Source organism: Oncorhynchus gorbuscha, unplaced genomic scaffold, assembly GCF_021184085.1.
Source record: "Oncorhynchus gorbuscha isolate QuinsamMale2020 ecotype Even-year unplaced genomic scaffold, OgorEven_v1.0 Un_scaffold_590, whole genome shotgun sequence".
NCBI classification, from domain to species: Eukaryota; Metazoa; Chordata; class Actinopteri; order Salmoniformes; family Salmonidae; genus Oncorhynchus; species Oncorhynchus gorbuscha.
Window position 1 is genome coordinate 22,501 of NW_025745426.1, and position 20,000 is coordinate 42,500.

Sequence of the window (20,000 nt, forward strand, 5' to 3'; positions counted from 1 at the left end):
ACACACACACACACACACACACACACACACACACACACACACACACACACACACACACACACACACACACACACACACACACACACACACACACACACACACACACACACACACACACACACACACACACACACATACCTTAGCTGTTTACACATATTTGCTAACACAATTAGCATGGTTAGCACAGGTCTCACACTAGTCACTGTAACGCTGTATCTCTTGCTTCTTTGAATCGCACCAGTTCACAGAGTGAACTCATGTAGGTTATCATTGAATTATTGTATTTGCAGGAACCACCCGAACAGTCCATTGGAGTCCCCATTTGATAGCCATATGGGAATTCAACACTGTGAGTGGGCCTTTAGGACTAATTTGATTATTTGAATCTACTAAATAACAATAATCCACTTTTAAACCGTGTGTGTTTCTTCTTCCCATAGGTGGCTGGTTTCTGTCTAACCCAGACTCGCTGTGTTCAGGTGGGGGTCCTAGTTTCCCCTATAGCGGGGGTCTGCCTCTCGCCCCCCCTCATGGGTACAAGCACTACCCCCCCAGGCCAGCTCCCTACCCCCCCTCCTACCTGCCGCACCGCACGCACCCTTCTGGTGAGACACACCGCCATCTCTCCATCTCTCTCGTCCAAATCCTCTTTTAACTTTAGTTGAAAATGTAAGCTATCACACCAGCCTGACCTCTTCCCTCTTCCCTTGTCCCTGTCGTTCTCCGTTCCTCTGTCTCGCTCTCCTCGTCACCCTCATCTCCAACCCTCCCTCCAGTCTCTCTGTCTGAGGGGCTACAGGTGTTGTCTGGGGGTCCTGATGGCTGGTCCAGTGTCTCCTCCCCGGGCCCCTCCTCCTCAGCCCTACCCGTGACCACACCCTCCTCACCCCCGTCCACCAATAGCAACAGGTACGACACGAAAACATAGATATAGAATAAGTAGAATAAGACATGATATAGCTGTTTAGAATCTACTGAGTTTTTGTTTATAAAGCAAGGTGTGTGTCTTCAGTCAGTACCCTTGTTTGTGGACGGTCGGGCGTACAGACGGGAGTCCTGCCTCTTCTCCCTGCGCCCAGCTTCACGGACCAATCAACAGTGAGAGCCACCCACAGCCACCCAATCACGTCCGGCTGGGCGGGCCCGGTTGGCCACCTGTCTCCAGCCATTCCTTCTAACAAACTATGTGATTGGTCGATGCCCACATGGGCATGATCAATACTGCCCTGGGACCCGGCCCTGGAAGCCCTTTAATGAACACATCTTAGATAATAGGCGTTCCTCTGCCCAGGCGTTGCCAGATGTTACATCTTCTGGAAAGGTATTTTAAGTATCAGCTAACCACATCATATTTCATAGCAACCTGATGCCCGACAGCAGTCGATGACGTGGCACGGAACCACTGGTTGATGAATGCAACGTCTGAGCAGGGGAAGGCGACCAACGTGTGTGCGCATGTGATGCCTGTGTTAGTGTGTGTGCACCTCAAAAAACGAAGGCCTAGATTCAATCAGATCAAGTGTTAACCGGCAAAAGCAGACACCTGCATAGCGGATGTTTTGCCTTTGCTGGAGGTGGATCTGCGTTGGAGCTGTCAAATCGGCGAGCAGCTGCTCTTTGCGATCATTGTCACAAAGCCACACTGTCGCACTGGCGTTAGAAGTTCAGAAGGAGAAAGTGGAGGCTCTATAGAAATAATGACGCTCACATTGAAAAACATTTAACCAAATAGTTTCTATCATCATAATGGAGGTGTAGATCACATCTCACATTCCACCGTTCTGACTTAGAAACAAGGCTGCATGGGATTTCTGCTCATGCCACTCCGTGCAGCCAATGGCAATGTCCGCTTTAGGTATAATGCCAGGAGGCGCTTGTGGATTTGACAGCTTCTAACGCAGTCCTACCTCCGGCACCGCCGAAACGACCGCTGTGGATGTTGGACAAAGTGGATCTGATTGAATCAACCCTAAATGTCTCTGCCTGCTTTCAAATGACTTATCATTTTGTTTGTGGTTCAGCCCTGACAGACTAACTCTGGGCCCTGACAGACTAGCTCTGGGACCTGACAGACTAACTCTGAGCCCTGGGCCCTGACAGACTAACTCTGGGCCCTGACAGACTAACTCTGGGCCCTGACAGACTAACTCTGGGACCTGACAGACTAACTCTGAGCCCTGGGCCCTGACAGACTAACTCTGGGCCCTGACAGACTGAGCCCTGGGACCTGACAGACTAACTCTGAGCCCTGGGCCCTGACAGACTAACTCTGAGCCCTGGGCCCTGGGCCCTGACAGACTAACTCTGGGCCCTGACAGACTAACTCTGAGCCCTGGACAGACTAACTCTGGGCCCTGACAGGTCCCTGACAGACTAACTCCTGAGCCCTGGGCCCTGACAGACTAACTCTGGGCCCTGACAGACTAACTCTGGGCCCTGACAGACTAACTCTGAGGCCCTGGTCCCTGACAGACTAACTCTGAGCCCTGGGCCCTGACAGACTAACTCTGGGCCCTGACAGACTAACTCTGGGCCCTGGTCCCTGACAGACTAACTCTGGGCCCTGACAGACTAACTCTGGGCCCTGACAGACTAACTCTGGGCCCTGGCCCTGACAGACTAACTCTGAGCCCTGGGCCCTGACAGACTAACTCTGGGCCCCTGACAGACTAACTCTGGGCCCTGGCCCTGACAGACTAACTCTGGGCCCTGACAGACTAACCTGGGTCCCTGACAGACTAACTCTGGAGCCCTGGGCCCTGACAGACTAACTCTGGGCCCTGACAGACTAACTCTGGGCCCTGACAGACTAACTCTGGGCCCTGACAGACTAAAGCCCTGGGCCCTGGGCCCTGACAGTGGGCCCTGGGCCCTGACAGACTAACTGGGCCCTGAGCCCTGGGGGTCCCTGACAGACTAACTGAGCCCTGGCCCTGACAGACTAACTCTGGGCCCTGACAGACTAACTCTGGGCCCTGGTAATAAGATATGTCAAACTGCCAATATGCAGGAGTCAGAATAAATATCTATGTGAAACTACGGTACAGAAAAAGATGTATTATGTCTCTGTCTTCATTCTGTCAGCTTTATGATAATGTTTCTGTCTGATAAATGCTGTTCATTGTAAAATGCTGAAAATAAACATTGGCCAATCAAATCTTTGTGGTATGTGTGTTTTCTGGGTGTGTGTAATAACATAATGACTGCTGGTGTTGCGTAGACACTCTGGACACTCTGTTAACACAAATTCAACACTGGCATGTGAGTTGGACAACAAATAAAAACTCCACTTATCAAAATGACTGAAAGTCTCTACAGTCAGGACACACAATGACATAATAGTAGAAAAGTACAAACTTTAATGCAGACTTCTGTACACAAAATTGCTTTCCAATTCCTTAGACTGAAACTCTTCCTGAAGGGGCCAGCCACACAGAGACCGATGAAAAGACCACTGCAGTAACACACCTGATTCAACTAACCACAGTCCAGACTGAAACCCATGATTGGTTGAATTCCAGAGCATAATGACATTATTACAACAGCCCTATGACAATGTTATAACAGCGTTACAATACTGTTGTGGAACAACGTCGTCAGCTACCTCCTAAATACAGAGAGTTAAACTCTGCCTCCAGCCGGTGGTCTTTGTGGGCGGATTCTGATTCTGGACAGGTGATGTCACCATCACCCAGCATCTTCCACCAAGGCAGGCGACCGGACTGGAGCAAGGCATTGTGGGATTGCCGGGCGCGGGCGGCTACGGGGCAGAGCGACTCCTGAACACGTCACAGTCGGTTACTGTGGCGACACTGAGTGAGGGGGCATCTGAGAGAGAAAGATGGATGAAGGGAGAGAAAGAGGAAGAGAGAGAGAGATTGGTGTGCGTGTGTGTGATACCTACTCAGCAGTAGTTCCAGGTCGGTGTTGATCTGTGCCAGCAAGGCGTGTGTGTGAGTGTGTTCTCTCAGCTCTGCCTCTCTCCCCTGTAGATGCTGGAGCAGCAAGGCTTGGGTCTGAGCATGGAGCTCCCTACTGCCCTCTAGAGACACCACAGAGGACTACACACACAGAAAGAGATCGTTACACACAGAGAGAGAGATCCGTTACACAGACACAGATCATTACACAGAGATCGTTACACACACATACACACTCGTTACAGACACACTCTCTCTGTCAACACCGAGTGAAATGTCCCCACTTGTCCATTCCTTGTTTTAATCCTTGTGAGGACATCTCCTTCTGTAGCTCTTGTTTTACTATCCTTGTGAGGACATCTGGTCCCGACAAGGATAGTAAAACCAAACACACAACTTGAAGTAATATTCAGAATCACCGGGTGCAGGGCAATATGTTCCTCCACCTCTCTCTTCAGCTCCGCCCTCCGACTGTCAGTCAAACCCCGAGGACCAATCCAAGGGGAGAGGGAAGGAGGGGCTTTCTCAGCTCTCCGCCTCTTCAGAAAGCGAAGGACCTAACAGGAGGGACAAAAAACTGTCAAGATGAATTCAGATGTTGCTGCATGCTAGATTTGTTTGATCGCTGTGTTCAGCTTCTGCTTACAACAGGGGTAGTCTATTAGAAGTGCATGTGAGTGTGTGTTAATACTGTTCTCTGCAGGACAACAGCAGCTCTGTGCTGTGTGTGTGTGTTAATACTGTTCTCTGCAGGACAACAGCAGCTCTGTGCTGTGTGTGTGTGTTAATACTGTTCTCTGCAGGACAACAGCAGACTGTTCTCTGCAGGACAACAGCAGCTCTGTGCTGTGTGTGTGTGTTAATACTGTTCTCTGCAGGACAACAGCAGCTCTGTGCTGTGTGTGTGTGTTAATACTGTTCTCTGCAGGACAACAGCAGCTCTGTGCTGTGTGTGTGTGTTAATGCTGTTCTCTGCAGGACAACAGCAGCTCTGTGCTGTGTGTGTGTGTGTTAATACTGTTCTCTGCAGGACAACAGCAGCTCTGTGCTGTGTGTATGTGTGTTAATACTGTTCTCTGCAGGACAACAGCAGCTCTGTGCTGTGTGTGTTAATACTGTTCTCTGCAGGACAACAGCAGCTCTGTGCTGTGTGTGTGTGTTAATACTGTTCTCTGCAGGACAACAGCAGCTCTGTGCTGTGTGTGTGTGTTAATACTGTTCTCTGCAGGACAACAGCAGCTCTTGTGCTGTGTGTGTGTTAATACTGTTCTCTGCAGGACAACAGCAGCTCTGTGCTGTGTGTGTGTGTTAATACTGTTCTCTGCAGGACAACAGCAGCTCTGTGCTGTGTGTGTGTGTTAATACTGTTCTCTGCAGGACAACAGCAGCTCTGTGCTGTGTGTGTGTGTTAATACTGTTCTCTGCAGGACAACAGCAGCTCTGTGCTGTGTGTGTGTGTTAATACTGTTCTCTGCAGGACAACAGCAGCTCTGTGCTGTGTGTGTGTTAATACTGTTCTCTGCAGGACAACAGCAGCTCTGTGCTGTGTGTGTGCGTTTCTCCGTAGCTGGAAGTTTCGTCTCTCTCGGTGGCCTCGCCAAACCCTCTGGATCTGTATTGCAGCCTGCCTCTCCACCTCCCCGAGGTACTGCTGCACCTGACCTACACACACACACAAACACACACACACACACGAAGGCTGTAGATGGCAGGCCTAACTAAGCAAACAAACGGGCATCATTCCGCTCTGTCTCTGCTGTAACAGATAGTGTGTACCTGGGGGCAGTAGCTGCAGTAGCTGTAGTTGTTTCTGATGGAACTCTCTCCTGGCTCTCTGTCTCCTGACACACAGCTGTAGTCTCAGCTCCTCCTCCCAGCACACAGCCTGAGCCTGCTGCGCTCTCCTCCGCCGCTCCCTACACACACACACACACACACACATGGGCACACACACACACGCTTAACTGCCTGGAATTATTATGATCTAATTTAGCCTTTATTTTAACAGGAAGTCATGCTGAAACCAACGTCTCTTTTACAGATGAACCCTGGAATTACAAAAATATACACATCAATACAAAACATGATCATAGATCGATGAGAGAATAAAGCCCACACACACACACACCTGAAGCTCCTCTGCAGTGATCTGACAGCTCTAGGCAGACTCTTCACTCTCCTCCTGGTCTGATAGGATCTCCACGCTGCCTGGATGACACACGCCGCTCTCACACACTCCTCTGGCCACGTCTGATAACACAGAGAGAGTGTAAGGCACACACACACACGAACAACAACAAACACCCTATATTTTACCTCTGTGTGATCAGCTGGTTTGGAGACTTCTCTGTGCAGCAGCTTTATCAGTTGGTCCACTTCCTCATCGAAGCCCCGCCCCCTCCATTCTCGACCAATCATGCCCTCCAACCCTGCAACACACAAACCATAAAAAACATCAAGATTGCTTTTGCAAGCATATAAAGTTAACCCATGAAAAAAAATATATATCGTAACCTGGAAATATTCAAACCCCACCCCCTGACCTTTGAACCTATGGATGATAAGCTGCAGGGCGGATTCTTGTTGCCGGGCAACCAGGAGGAGCGTCCTAATTGCTGCCCCTCCCACAACAGGGTTGGATGTGTGAGCCATTCGGTACACGACGTCATCCAGAATCACAGACAAGGGGCCTTTTCCCAAACCTGCTACTAACTCACTACAGAGAAAGAGCGGGTAATGAATTTAATTGATGTGTGTGTGTGTGTGTGTGTGTGTGTGTGTGTGTGTGTGTGTGTGTGTGTGTGTGTGTGTGTGTGTGTGTGTGTGTGTGTGTGTGTGTGTGTGTGTGTGTGTGTGTGGTGATATGCTACCTGTTAGCTGTCAGAAGCTGATGCCACAGTGACACACACACGGTTCCCACTCTCTCTTCCTCACTCATTAACATCCTCTCATAGTGGTCTGACTGCAGGACTAAGAGAGAGAAAAAGAGGGGGGCATCGTTAGTTAGGTAAGGGGTCTGTTTGGTATTGGACTTTAGATCTCACCTTGTGCGGCCAGGTGACCATGGGCTTTCAGAAGCCAACACACAGAGCCCATCACTTTCTTGAAGAAACGAAACATTTCAGGCTGCCCATTCCCCTACAGAGAGAGATATGTGAGTAGACATATTTTTGTTGAGGACATTCCAAACTTCAAAAAAACTTTGTCCCTTACTGCCAAAGCTCTGTTCATCAGCCGACTGGCCAATGACAGCAGGCTGTCTGTGACGGATGGGAGCAGCCGCCTATGGAAGGCCTCAGTGTCTCCGCCCATGTCCACACCCACACAGCAGGAGCTAAAGGAATTTGCATATGCACACAAATAAATCAATGTCAAATCACTACTACAGATATATGACCCCACCTTCATAGATCTGTTTGCATCAATTATTATTCCACCCCATCAGTTCTATCAGGGCCTTGAAGTAGTATCTGGGGTAGGTATTGTCCATTGGTAGTGTCTAGGGTTGTTTGTTTTAGTGCAGAGTAATAGACAACACAGATTTGGTTGTTCCTTTTTGTTGTGGTTGTGTGGTTCAAGATTCTAAAATCATACCTGAGAATTTCTGCCAACTGAGTGGCAGTTGCGTAGCCTCCTTCAACTTTGGCATAGTTCAGTTTGAGGGCGTCACCTGCGCAGTATTGAAGTATGCCATGGCTGAACAAGGACTTTTTGAACGCACCCAACTCTCTATCGTCTTGGACAGATATCCTATTCAGAATATCTTCAATGTCGAAAAATAAGGAATGATTGTTAGTTGGGTATCAGGAATAACACACAAGTGCAAGCAAAGTAAAATAACACGTTTTTCAATGTAAAAAGGTTAGCTAACTAATTTACCTTGTAATTTTGAGAGAACTTGTGGAACCTTCTGCTCCGGCTTAATGTTTGTGCTCGCGACCAGTGCCCTTAGCCCGGCGTCTGTGTCCTTTCTCTAGCGAGACTCATCGCGAGTTTATTACAGTAATCTTTCGCTCCCAGATCTGAAGTATAAAACCATATACCAAAATTGACGAGCTACATTATTCTTCGAATGAAACCAGACACGATCAAGTTGAAATCTATTTTCGTGCTCTCTTGTTGCCACAAGCACTGACCGGGAAGCTTCATTTGTTTCTACAGCAACACTACCTACGTCACTAATATGCGACTACAGTTGGCAGGGCCCCATTCCCATTCATTCTTTACAATACATAATTTATTTTTTATTTTTATTAACAATAAATCAATACAAAAAGTACATGGGGAACACAAGTATTTATAAAGAATATACAAAGGATATTTGGGCTAGGGGCGGGGCTAAGGGGTACAATATCACATTACACAAGAACCTTAAGGGGCATATACACACATATTTATAATTATTTTTTCATAACAGCTTTTTTGTTGGCACTGTATTTAATAGTCTTAAAATATAGTTCAATGTATTTTTGCAGGGTAATAAAATGTGGTGTTTTGTTTGTAAATTTACATTTGGGAATATGAAATTTGGCCAAAACAATAAGGAAATGAATTACATAAAATTGTTTCAACTTATTTCTATCGTAAATAAAGAATCCAAGCAGCACATCTCTCCATAAGAGTGTACAATCTTGATAAATTATAAATCTACGGATGTCTTGCCACAGATTCCTTACATGAATACAATTCCCAAAAATAAGCAACACTGTTTCTGGGTGGTCATTACAAAAGGTACAATTTCTGGGTTTATGTTTTTTTACTTCTTCATATAGTAGTTGGCAGGATAGTATTTATGAATCATTTAAAAAGAAACATACTTCATTTAGTTAATAAGTAAATCCAAACTTTTTTCCAGGAGACATTATCAATAAAACCATTCCAATAAGGCATTACTGGATAAGGAAACAATTAGGAAACAAGGCTTGTATAGCTCTATTGTTGTTGGATGAACTAAAAGAAAAACTCATCTTAGGATGCTTCCTTTTAAGGTTAGTCAGGTCTTGACACGTTCCTGAATGATAAAGCAACCCCCGAGGGAACGGCATCTAAAACAATTGCAAAATCTTTAGGTGTTACAGGGATTTTGTAAAGTGATAAGAATTCCTTAGAATTAAGTAAAATACCCTCTGCATTTACAAGTTGTCTCACCAATAGGATATTATTTCGGAACCAATATTCTAAAAACAAAGAAGTATTTTTATACAATATATCCATCCCGACTATTCCATGTATAATATCTGTGTGGAGAAAATGTATGCTTATAAATTAAGGACCATAAGAAGAAAACCTGCCGACCTGCAGAGTTTCACTGGAACTTTGTAAATATTATAAATGCAAACCAACATGAAGCTAAGGCTACCAAAGGTAGAGAAGACATGATGAGGAATAAAGTTCCACATGGAAGTGTAACTTCTTATGAATTGTTATATCCAATTGATCTTAAAAGTATTATTTAAGGATCCGCCCCTTTTTTTCAATTTTCTCCTGAAATGACATACTCCAATCTAACTGCCTGTAGCTCAGGCCCTGAAGCAAGGACATGCATATTATTGGTACCATTTGAAAGGAAACACTTTGAAGTTTGTGTAAATGTGTAAGGGATGTAGGAGAATATAACACAATAGACCTGGTGAAAGATAATACAAAGAAAAAAACAACCATTCTTCTGTATTTTTCTTCTACCATTATCTTTGAAATGCAAGAGAAAGGCCATAATGTATTAATCCAGTCCAGGTGCAATATATATTTTGGCCACTAGATGGCAGCAGCGCATGTGCAACGTTTTAGACTGATCCAACGAGCCATTGCATTTCTGCCCAAATATGCCTAATTTGTTTATTAACTTTTTATGTTAAAAATTATGCACTCTCCTAAAACAATAGCATGGTATTCTTTCACTGTTATAGCTACTGTAAATTGGACAGTGCAGATAGATTAATAAGAATTTAAGCTTTCTGCCAATATCAGATATGTCTATGTCCTGTGAAATGTTCTTGTTACTTACAACCTCATCCTAATCGCATTAGCCTACATTAGCTTAACCGTCCCGTGGAAGGAACACTGATCCCGAAGAAGTTTTCATTAAGGTAGCAAAGTCTCGAAAATTCAGCCCACCGTACTCATAAGTCTTCATTACAACAGTTTTCCTAATGTAATGGGTAGGACTCTTCCTTTTAAGGATAAGTCCCTCTGTAGCCATTGATTTAGCTTCTTTTGGGTTTTTTTTAACAAGAGGGTTCAAATTGAGTAAGCCTCCATACTTCTGATCCTTAGTAATGGTTATGCCTAAATATGTATGTTCTTCTTTCACTGGAATACCATAATATGAAGGTGTCACAATCTTTAACAGCCATGAGTTCACATTTATTAATGTTAAGATATATAAATATATATATATATATAATACATTGATCGATATAGAAATCTGACTAGCGTCTTTCAGAAAAAGTGTAGTATCATCAGCCAGCTGGCTTATCATTTCTTTACCAGCTGTGGAAATAACTTGTACAGGACTATTATTTAAAGACTTTGTAAGAAGTTGGGTGATTAATAAAATAGATACGGTGAGATCGGACAACCTTGCATAATTCCTCTCTTTAACTCAAATCTAGGTGAGGTGCCATGTTTCAGTTTGATATAGCTGTTACCATTCGTATAGTCTTAATAGCCTTACAGAACAAATCCCCAAAGCCACATTTCTCAAGGGAGTGGAAGAGGAACTGATGCTCAACTGTGTCAAATACTTTATAAAAATCTAAAAATAATATGAAGCTCTCCTCGGTTATTAGGTCTGAGTAGTCAAGTATGTCTAATACAAGTCTGATATTGTTAGAAATGGACACCAGTTATGGATGAGCAGAACTTGTTTTTTAGGCTTTAGGTATCAGTGTTATTAAACCCTGACTCATTGTAGGAGGGAGAACATTGTTTTCAATACATCATATTTCCTTCTCCCTTAATTCAAATGATGGGTTGGTTGTTAAGCATCAAAAACCGACACGTGCTCAGCTATGGGGCAAAAGAGATAGGGGTTGGCATAGATTGTTGATAACATGTCAACTATATTTCTTCTCCAATGTTTATTGAAAACATAAATGAAGTTGTACAATGAGCACTTGTCTCTCAAATCCACCATTACAGTTGTTGGTTAGCTAGCTAGGGGGTTTTAACCATACTAGCATTGACGTGACATCAGTCAAAACATGATATAAAAACAAATACAACGAGCTGAAATGAGCCGCTTACGATTTCCCACATGGCATCGTGTCATTGTTGCTAGCTGTCTGGCCATCCAGAATCCCAACACATGGCAGTTTCTTGTCATTGTTGCTAGCTGTCTGGCCATCCAGAATCACAACACATGGCAGTTTCTTGTCATTGTTGCTAGCTGTCTGGCCATCCAGAATCACAACACATGGCAGTTTCTTGTCATTGTTGCTAGCTGTCTGGCCATCCAGAATCACAACACATGGCAGTTTCTTGTCATTGTTGCTAGCTGTCTGGCCATCCAGAATCACAACACATGGCAGTTTCTTGTCATTGTTGCTAGCTGTCTGGCCATCCAGAATCACAACACATGGCAGTTTCTTGTCATTGTTGCTAGCTGTCTGGCCATCCAGAACCACAACACATGGCAGTTTCTTGTCATTGTTGCTAGCTGTCTGGCCATCCAGAATCACAACACATGGCAGTTTCTTGTCATTGTTGCTAGCTGTCTGGCCATCCAGAATCACAACACATGGCAGTTTCTTGTCATTGTTGCTAGCTGTCTGGCCATCCAGAATCACAACACATGGCAGTTTCTTGTCATTGTTGGCCATCCAGAATCACAACACATGGCAGTTTCTTGTCATTGTTCTGGTCTGGCCATCCAGAACCACAACACATGGCAGTTTCTTGGCCATCCAGAACCACAACACATGGCAGTTTCTTGTTGTTGCTAGCTGTCTGGCCATCCAGAATCACAACATATGGCCTTCTGCCATCCAGAACCCATTGAAGCGTGTGCTGGCCATCCAGAACCACAACACATTTTCCTGAAGTTCTCAGGTAACCCAGTCTTTAAAGTCATCCAGAATAAATACTAACGAAAAAAGAACAACTATTTCATTTGCCATTTCATTCAAATAAAGTACAAGAAACCTAAAAAAGACATTGGTTATTTTATTACATTGGAATAGATTCAGACTACCTCGCTGTGTGTGTCTGTCTCATCGCTTAAGGTCCTGCTTTATAGTTCTCTGCAAGCTGGCAATGCTGGCATCCAGAGCGGCCAGCCCGTTACGGAACTCCTGTTCGTCACGCGTGTCAAAGGTCGAGCTTGACCCTGCACTCCAATCAGAAGCCAAGGATCTGACCTCGCATAAGGAGAGGCCAGTGGAGTCAAGCGAAGAGTTCCGCCCCTTGCCCGGTGATGCCATATCCATGTCCAGACGGTGACTCTGGGACAGGTCAGAGTGTCCAGCGCCATTAGAGCAGAGTCCGTTTGATTGGTGGATATTAGATAATAGGCTTTTTAATTGAGGGAAACTCTCGAGGGCAACACTAAGGCTCTGAAGACCCTGTGGTCCTCCTCCTCTCTGTGACATCATCACAGTAAGTGGTGACCCCCCTCCTCTCTGTGACATCACAGGAAGCGGTAACCCCTCAACAGGAAGTGGTGACCTCACAGTCTCTCTCAGTGGGGCGAAGGCCAAAGGTGGGGTGGCTTTTCTTTCCAGAGCCACACACAGACCCACTTCCTGATCCGCAGAAGCACACACACTCTGACCAGCTGGTGTACACACACTGAAGTCCTGCTGGTGTGTGTAGTTGCACTCAGGGCCTTTACAGGGCAGGGAGACAGAACCACACCCCTTCTGTTCCAACGACCACAGGTATTGGCTGACTGGGTGGTCTGACGGACCCTGCTGGTCCTGGTATTGGTCCAGAGCTCGTTTCGTGAGAGGGAGGCGGGACGTAGGGATGTCAGTCACAGCAGGAGACTCAGTGACAGGGACCTGTAGAGCTCTGAGAGAGACAGGTTGAGAGAGAAGGGTATAAAGAAAGACCGGGAGGAAAATACAGAGAGAGCGAGAAACAGACAGACGGCAGGTCGAGAGAGAAAGATTGTCAGTAAAAAATTTAAAAAATCGAATACATTTTTAGAAACCACACACACACACACACACACACACACACACACACACACACACACACACACACACACACACACACACACACACACACACACACACACACACACACACCTGAGGTGCTCCTGTAGTGTGTGGATCTCTGTCTCCCTCTTCTGGGTGTTGAGGACCAGTGCAGCATTCTCCTTCTGACACTCCTGCAGCCTGCGGTTACAGCCCTGCACCTCACCCAGAGCAGACTGCACGTCTACACACAGACACACACACACAGACACACTTATATACATTTATTAGATAATACACACAGATACCTCAGAGATCCTTTCCGTTCCCCCTCATCTATTACCTTTACTGATACGACTGCACTCCGCCTCACTCTGCTGCAGCTGGCTCTGTGTGTCCACCAGGGCTTGCCGTAGCTCAGTGTTGCCACGCTGCAGCTCTTGCAGGCTTGTGTGAGCATCGTGGAGCTCCGACTGCAGAGCCGACACTAAGAGACAGAGGAGGTCAGACAGGCGACACTAAGAGACAGAGGAGGTCAGACAGGCGACACTAAGAGACAGAGGAGGTCAGACAGGCGACACTAAGAGACAGAGGAGGTCAGACAGGCGACACTAAGAGACAGAGGAGGTCAGAGAGGCGACACTAAGAGACAGAGGAGGTCAGACAGGCGACACTAAGAGACAGAGGAGGTCAGACAGGCGACACTAAGAGGCAGAGGAGGTCAGACAGGCGACACTAAGAGACAGAGGAGGTCAGACAGGCGACACTAAGAGACAGAGGAGGTTAGACAGGCGACACTAAGAGACAGAGGAGGTTAGACAGGCGACACTAAGAGACAGAGGAGGTTAGACAGGCGACACTAAGAGACAGAGGAGGTTAGACAGGCGACACTAAGAGACAGAGGAGGTTAGACAGGCGACACTAAGAGACAGAGGAGGTTAGACAGGCGACACTAAGAGACAGAGGAGGTTAGACAGGCGACACTAAGAGACAGAGGAGGTTAGACAGGCGACACTAAGAGACAGAGGAGGTTAGACAGGCGACACTAAGAGACAGAGGAGGTTAGACAGGTGACACTAAGAGACAGAGGAGGTTAGATACTCAGACATACAGACACACGATAATAACCTCTCACTGATAGACAGTTGGAAGAGGGCCGGGCAGTTTATCTTACCGTCAGTGTCACAGTGGACATCTCTGGCCTCCCTCTCTGCTCGCTCTCTCTCCTGCAACTGTTGGTTCACTATCCTCAGACGCCTGAACACACACGTTAAAGTGATCAATCTTCTGTATGAAACACACACACACACACACACACACACACACACACACACACACACACACACACACACACACACACACACACACACACACACACACACACACACACACACACACACACACACACACACACACACACACACACACACACACACACACACCTGGGTGATGGTGCTGACCTGCGTAGCAGTGCGTTCTCACTGCGTAGAGGTTGCAGGACCAGAGCAATCTCAGCCTGGATGTTAGAACTGCCCACCATGACAGGAAGTAGAGACACTGTCTGCTCCAGCTCACACATCAGACGCTCTGCTACACTGTCTACAGAGGAGGGGGAGGAGGGAGGGAAGAGAGGGAAGAGAGGGAAGAGAGAGAGTGGTGGAGATTGAATTTGATTAACATTTGATTAAATAGTCATTTTGACTGATTGATGAGTTGACTGATTATTTTTGACAGGTTGATTGATTGATTACCTTGGCCAGCGAGCAGAGCCTTCAACTCTCCAAGGAGGTACTGAACAGTCATCACCTGCCGAGCGGTTCCCTCTGGACTACAGCCCTTAGAGCCCAGCGCCAGCGGCATGCGTGTGTACGAGTGTGTGTGGTTGGGAGCCACACCTGGATGTGTGTGTTGTAAGTATGCCTGTACAGGGACTGGATCTATGTGTGTGTGTGGGTGTGTGTATGCCAGCTGGGTGTGTGTTTGTATGTTAAAGCAGGTCTGGGCGCTGGTGTCTCTCACTGGACACTCCTCTTCCTCCTCTCCAGCGTTACCCTCCATGTGGCCGCAAGCCTGCCTGGCTATGGTCCCTCCATCCTGGGTAGAAACCAGCTGGCCCCCCCTGCCCAGGGATGGAGCATCTGGGGCAGACTGTGGTTGAGTGTTGGCAAGGGGGTGAGGTTGGGGGTGAGGCTGGGGGTGAGAATTAATTTCAGAGAAGAGTACCGGTGGTCCCTGACAAGAGAGAGAGCAGGAAGATGAGATTGGATGTCCACTTTCTCCAGACACAGAGCTGTCAGAGGGCAGGGGGCAGACAGGGCTAGCCTCTCCACAGAAGGAGCACCGAGGACCTCGAGGCTACAGGACCTGGAGCTCCCTGGGCAGCCGAACCTCCAACCCCAGAGATGAAGCCTCCTGGCTGGGCTGCGAGGAGAGAGAGCACTGGGCCTGTGAGAGGGGCTGTGGGTAGAGACGTAGCTACAGCTCCAGGAGAAGCTAACGGAGCTGTGGAGGTAGAGCCCCCCAGGTGGACTGATGCCACCCCAATGATGGAGCCTCCAGACTGGGCTATAGGGACTGAGGGGCCTGGGGGGAGTGTGTTGTTCGGGGGGAGTCTTTGGGGACTCAGGGTGGGGGTGGAGGTGGTCAGGCGACAGTTAAACCGAGCATCTGACGCCGGCTCTGACATTCCGGCCAAACTCTGAACTTTGTTCCTCATCCCAGGATACGACAGGGATGACAGGATCGTCTTCTGCACGGGAACTGGAGCAGAGAGAGTTATCAATTTTTGCACACCAACACACACGCACACACAGAGACACACACACACACAGAGACACACACAGAGACACACACAGGTCCCACCTGTTTTTTTAGCAGTCTGAGTGACAGGTCTCTTTGTCTGCTTCCTCCTCTCTATGTCTACCCTCTCATTTCCCAGAGTGCACAGCGGTCGGGATTTGGCGGCTCGAGTCTTCCCTGCTCCCCTGACGGAGATCGGCTTAGCCTCTATCACACAATGCAAACACTTTGGTCAATAATTTCAACTAGACATGTAAAGGTTCTGTAGAAACAGAGTAAGTTGTTGACTGGTACCTGCCGTCTCTGCCTGGAGAATGACATTGAGCAGCGCAGCACACTGATCCAGACCCTGGTGAATGGTTGTCACCTTAGAAAGAGCACAGATGCAAACCAACTTACCATATAATCACTGTTAGGTGATTATAACTCTTATTAATACATTACACAAATAGGCTTGTTATTAACGTTGCTACTGACTGTTTATGGATGTGTTATTACCTGGTCCTCTGAGTCTGTGGAGTAGAGGGAATAAGCCGGCTCAGTAGAAGTGACTAGTGGACGCCCTGCTCCCCTACAGAACAGAGTGACACTGAATGGATATAATGACACTCTGCAACAGGGATGTGACTTATCAGTCCTGTGTGTTCTCTTACCTCGGGGGACAGACAAACTCAATATACTTTAAACTGACAAAAATAAATGATATTGGACCTACATCAAGTTTCTTGACTGTGCCCAGTTCACTAATAGGTTGATGTTTATTGTCATGACTCATTCCCTGGAGACAGAATGGAGCTTTTTCTGCTAGATGGGCCAGCTGCAAAGTCCAAATCTGCTACATTGTAAAAATTAATGAAACAAAAATGTGCTTTTTGGTCTTAATTTAAGGTTAGGGTTAGGCATTGGGTTTAGTAGTGTGGTTAAGTTTAGGTTAAAATCAGATGTTTATGCCACTCTACAGAGCTGCCTCCAGGGCAAGATTCATGACAACAAATGCCAATCTGCTCGCTAATAATAACCGAAATGAAAGCTTGACAGTCAGAGAGCCTTGAAAATTCCAAAAACGATGGACAGATGACTATTTTTTGCACATTTTTGGCGGCGAGGAAATATTTCAGTGCGGTCCTCCAGACCTCGTTGAAGACCCCGGGGATAAACGCCTTACCTCTTCTTTGAGCCCTGGCCCCTCCCACCAGTCAGTCTTCCAGAGGATATCACCTGTCAGTCAAAAACAGGGGCTGAATCTGAATACGATCTAAAATGGTGTCCTTTCCCTGAGAGGCTAGGGGGAAAAGCTAGACACCGCCATATGAGGCTAATTACATTCATTATCAAGACGGCTAAGAACCAGTTCGCAGGCACATTGTGAATAGCTGAGGTGTCTTACCTTGTGTCTAGCAAGCCCTTGCTTTGGCATAGCTGGCCAGTCAACTGCTGTCCAAATCGAAGGAAGAAAAACGATGGTAGCTAACCAATTCTTTCCAAGAGTAGCCCTAATCAACTATCTGCAAACTGCACTAACTTTGAGTGCACAAAATGTCTGAAGCATTTTCTGACTGACTATCTAGAGCGAAACTAGTTGATGTTGTCACGTTAAAGCTTTTGTTACAGTTATTATTAGCTTCTTTTTTTTACTGGCGCTAGCATAAACAGGAACCGGCGGGTTTTGTTTGAAACGGGAAGTAACGTCGTGACCAATGAAAACATCGCTGCCAAACATCCAATGAATGTTATTGGCGGATGTAAGCTGATGTCGTAATTTCCAGTTTATCGATTGAATGAAGCAAATGTCACTCAAATGTAGCCCCCCTCTCCTCTCTAAATGTTGGTCTGACGACGCTGAATTCGGTGTCACCATGGAGACGACATGATACAATTTAACACCAACGATTGTTTTATTACCATTAGCATTTTTGTGTGTTTCCTGGGAATATGTGATACAAACAATATATTGTGTTGTTGGATTAATGTAAATCTTACTATGGAAATAAATGTTATGATATATTAAATATATGTTCAATGTTACCAGTGAGGGTCTTCCAGTGTACACACACAGAGAGACACAGTCTGACTGGATACAGTTTATTTACACAACGAGTGCAGGTTAAGAATGAACATCAACATTGACAAACAGCAGGGTTGGGAGTGAGGGATAAAAGCAACAAGCAGGATTCCCTAAAAAAATATATATACACAGTAGAAAAGTATTGTGCTGTTGTTGTTTTTTGCAGTTACATTTTTGAATGATTTTTTTATGAAATGGAGCGATCCCTCTCAAGTCTCCGTAAAAGTTGTTCCATGAGCCAGGAAAGATCATGGGTGGTGTAGTAGCCTAGGTGCCAGACTTTCTGCATTCAAGAACACTACATCCTTTACCTTCACCTTGACAAGATCACAACAAACAGACTGGGACTTTTGGATGGTCAGGCAAGGATAAGACAGGGACCTTTATTTTAGGGTAGTGTGGGGTATCAACTCCTGTCCTCGAGGGCCACAGTGTCTACTGGTTTTCATACTTCTCTTTTAATCAGAGACTGATTTCTACCTGGGAAACCAGGTGTGTGTGCACTCTGCAGCCAATCATTAGCAGTAACATTAAACGATCAATCAAGTGCCAGGGAGAAAGGAAAACCAGCAGGACTGAGGAACTGGAGGGCCTGAGCTTTGAAAAAACCCTGTTGGAGGTTAAAGGTATTAAAGGTAGTAAATAGTAAACATAGTCAATGTAGTGAACGTAGCGAGCGCTGTACACGTTTCACTGTCACACAGCAGCATACGGAGAAGAGGGAACCTTGTAGGAGTGAGCTTTTCGAACACTATTCTCAGTGTTCAATTCTGGCACCTTACAGCTGGATAGGAGTGGGTCAAGAACCCTTTGTGATGTCGTTATCAATTAGAATTGGTTGGAATGTTCAACAAGAAGAAACTCTTCAAACTTCTCCCCCTCCCTTCTCAATATCCTATGACAGCGATCATGTCATTTGCTGACATCATCACACAGCTTTAGAGACACATACTGTACATCACTAATACTAATTGGACAAAAAACAACTGTTTATTTTTGCTGTTCTGTTTTTCTTGTCATGTCTGCTATTAACTGATCAACTGGAAATGCTATGTTGCTATTAAATGACCAGACCGTGTTGCTACTTAATGTCCAGTCACTTTCATCGCGTATCAAGTTCCTCCCTCTACCCGACCCCCTTCAACAGTCTTCGGGTTTAGAGGGCAGAAAGTCAAAGTGCATGGTGGGTTGCAGGTTGATTCCAGGGCTACAGTCCAGGGTTATGGGAGGGTTATAAACAGTTATAATCAGCGAAGAAGCTCATCAAACATGTGAAAGTAACATAGAGGGGATGGGGGGTGGGGGCAGTGATGTCAGACCAGACAGGTGAGGTCACAGGTAATCTTGATGTCTGTCTTGCTATAGAGTTCAGAGTTCAGCTTCTCTCTGGTAGAGTCACTACTTCTGAGACCGGGTCAATCTCTCTCTCTCTCACCCCCTCCCTCCCCTCTCTCTCTCTAACTGCCTCTCATTTTCCCCACGCTTCTCTCCTCTCTCTATCTCATTGTTATTCCCCTTTATCTCTCCCACCTAGCTTTCCCTCACCCCTCTCCCTCCCCTCTACCCTGTATATCTCTCTCCAACAGTATCTCTCTATCTCTCTCTGAGAGTTTAGCAGTGTTATTCAGTGTGGGTGGGATCACAGAAGAAGCGAGAGCTGCGTTTGGCCGTCCTGGCAGTGAAAGGGACGGTCTTCAGCACTGCAGACAAAAAACAGCCAATAAAAACACAGCACTAAACTACAGTGTGTGTGTGTGAGTGTGAGTGTGTGTGGGCGTACCTGTAATGATGTCCTCTATAGCTCCATCTTTGCCCTCGTAGACATGTCTGCTGTCTTTACCGCCCTGTCGCCTCCTCAGTTCTGTGATCAGGGACTCCTGCTGCCGCTGCTTTGGACGGTTGGACGGGGACTGTGTGTGTGTGTGTGTGTGTGTGTGTGTGTGTGTGTGTGTGTGTGTGTGTGTGTGTGTGTGTGTGTGTGTGTGTGTGTGTGTGTGTGTGTGTGTGTGTGTGTGTGTGTGTGTGTGTGTGTGTGTGAGAGAGAGAGGTAGAAATAAAGTAGATATGTGTTGGTGAATC

At 46.4% G+C, this 20,000-nt stretch overlaps 4 protein-coding genes and 1 pseudogene across 5 annotated transcripts in view; 1 reads left to right on the plus strand and 4 right to left on the minus strand.

The window, feature by feature from the left end:
• tbx19 (T-box transcription factor 19) overlaps nt 1–1,619 on the plus strand; it is an 8,018-nt gene extending 6,399 nt beyond the window's left edge. The window contains exons 5-8 of the mRNA XM_046334258.1: nt 291–349; nt 441–605; nt 777–909; nt 1,013–1,619. Coding sequence (XP_046190214.1) covers nt 291–349; nt 441–605; nt 777–909; nt 1,013–1,178 — 523 coding nt within the window. The 3' untranslated portion in view covers nt 1,179–1,619. The remainder of the gene's footprint in view (nt 1–290; nt 350–440; nt 606–776; nt 910–1,012) is intronic.
• A 1,717-nt stretch (nt 1,620–3,336) lies between these two features.
• Nucleotides 3,337–7,651, minus strand: LOC124018931 (annotated as a pseudogene).
• A 4,429-nt stretch (nt 7,652–12,080) lies between these two features.
• On the minus strand, nt 12,081–15,346 carry LOC124018938 (coiled-coil domain-containing protein 14-like). 2 transcript variants are annotated; one of them, XM_046334263.1, is made up of 6 exons: nt 14,809–15,346; nt 14,518–14,656; nt 14,232–14,314; nt 13,401–13,544; nt 13,169–13,301; nt 12,081–12,929 (listed from the first exon to the last, which is right to left on the minus strand). In XM_046334263.1, the coding sequence occupies exons 1-6, from the start codon at nt 15,113–15,115 to the stop codon at nt 12,131–12,133; spliced, it is 1,605 nt and encodes a 534-aa protein (XP_046190219.1). In that variant the 5' UTR covers nt 15,116–15,346; the 3' UTR covers nt 12,081–12,130. The 2 variants fall into 2 exon arrangements, with proteins under 2 accessions (XP_046190219.1, XP_046190218.1); XM_046334262.1 differs by having other exon boundaries at nt 14,500–14,656.
• A 28-nt stretch (nt 15,347–15,374) lies between these two features.
• Nucleotides 15,375–17,521, minus strand: LOC124018910. Its single transcript, XM_046334239.1, has 6 exons — nt 17,244–17,521; nt 17,022–17,074; nt 16,355–16,427; nt 16,151–16,223; nt 15,920–16,063; nt 15,375–15,817 (listed from the first exon to the last, which is right to left on the minus strand). The coding sequence occupies exons 1-6, from the start codon at nt 17,271–17,273 to the stop codon at nt 15,375–15,377; spliced, it is 816 nt and encodes a 271-aa protein (XP_046190195.1). The 5' UTR covers nt 17,274–17,521.
• A 1,687-nt stretch (nt 17,522–19,208) lies between these two features.
• The window catches only part of LOC124018911 (formin-like protein 2), a gene marked incomplete at its 5' end in the record, with an annotated part of 24,188 nt that continues 23,396 nt past the window's right edge, over nt 19,209–20,000 (minus strand). The window contains 2 exons of the mRNA XM_046334240.1: nt 19,209–19,621; nt 19,702–19,831. Of these exons, the coding sequence (XP_046190196.1) occupies nt 19,542–19,621; nt 19,702–19,831 (210 nt within the window). The remainder of the gene's footprint in view (nt 19,622–19,701; nt 19,832–20,000) is intronic.

Bases quoted from the DNA above. Each gene is read 5' to 3' on its own strand.
- LOC124018938 (XM_046334262.1), bottom strand. From the start codon at position 15,115: ATGGAGGGTAACGCTGGAGAGGAGGAAGAGGAGTGTCCAGTGAGAGAC. The intron at 14,315-14,499 runs GTGTGTGTGTGT...GTGTGTGTTCAG, and splicing joins AGGTCAGCACCATCACCCAG to GCGTCTGAGGATAGTGAACC. The intron at 13,545-14,231 runs GTAAGATAAACT...TCTGTCTCTTAG, and splicing joins TGTCCACTGTGACACTGACG to TGTCGGCTCTGCAGTCGGAG.
- LOC124018910 (XM_046334239.1), bottom strand. From the start codon at position 17,273: ATGCCAAAGCAAGGGCTTGCTAGACACAAG. The intron at 16,064-16,150 runs GTACCAGTCAAC...ATTGTGTGATAG, and splicing joins TCTCCAGGCAGAGACGGCAG to AGGCTAAGCCGATCTCCGTC. The intron at 15,818-15,919 runs GTGGGACCTGTG...TCTCTGCTCCAG, and splicing joins TCAGACTGCTAAAAAAACAG to TTCCCGTGCAGAAGACGATC.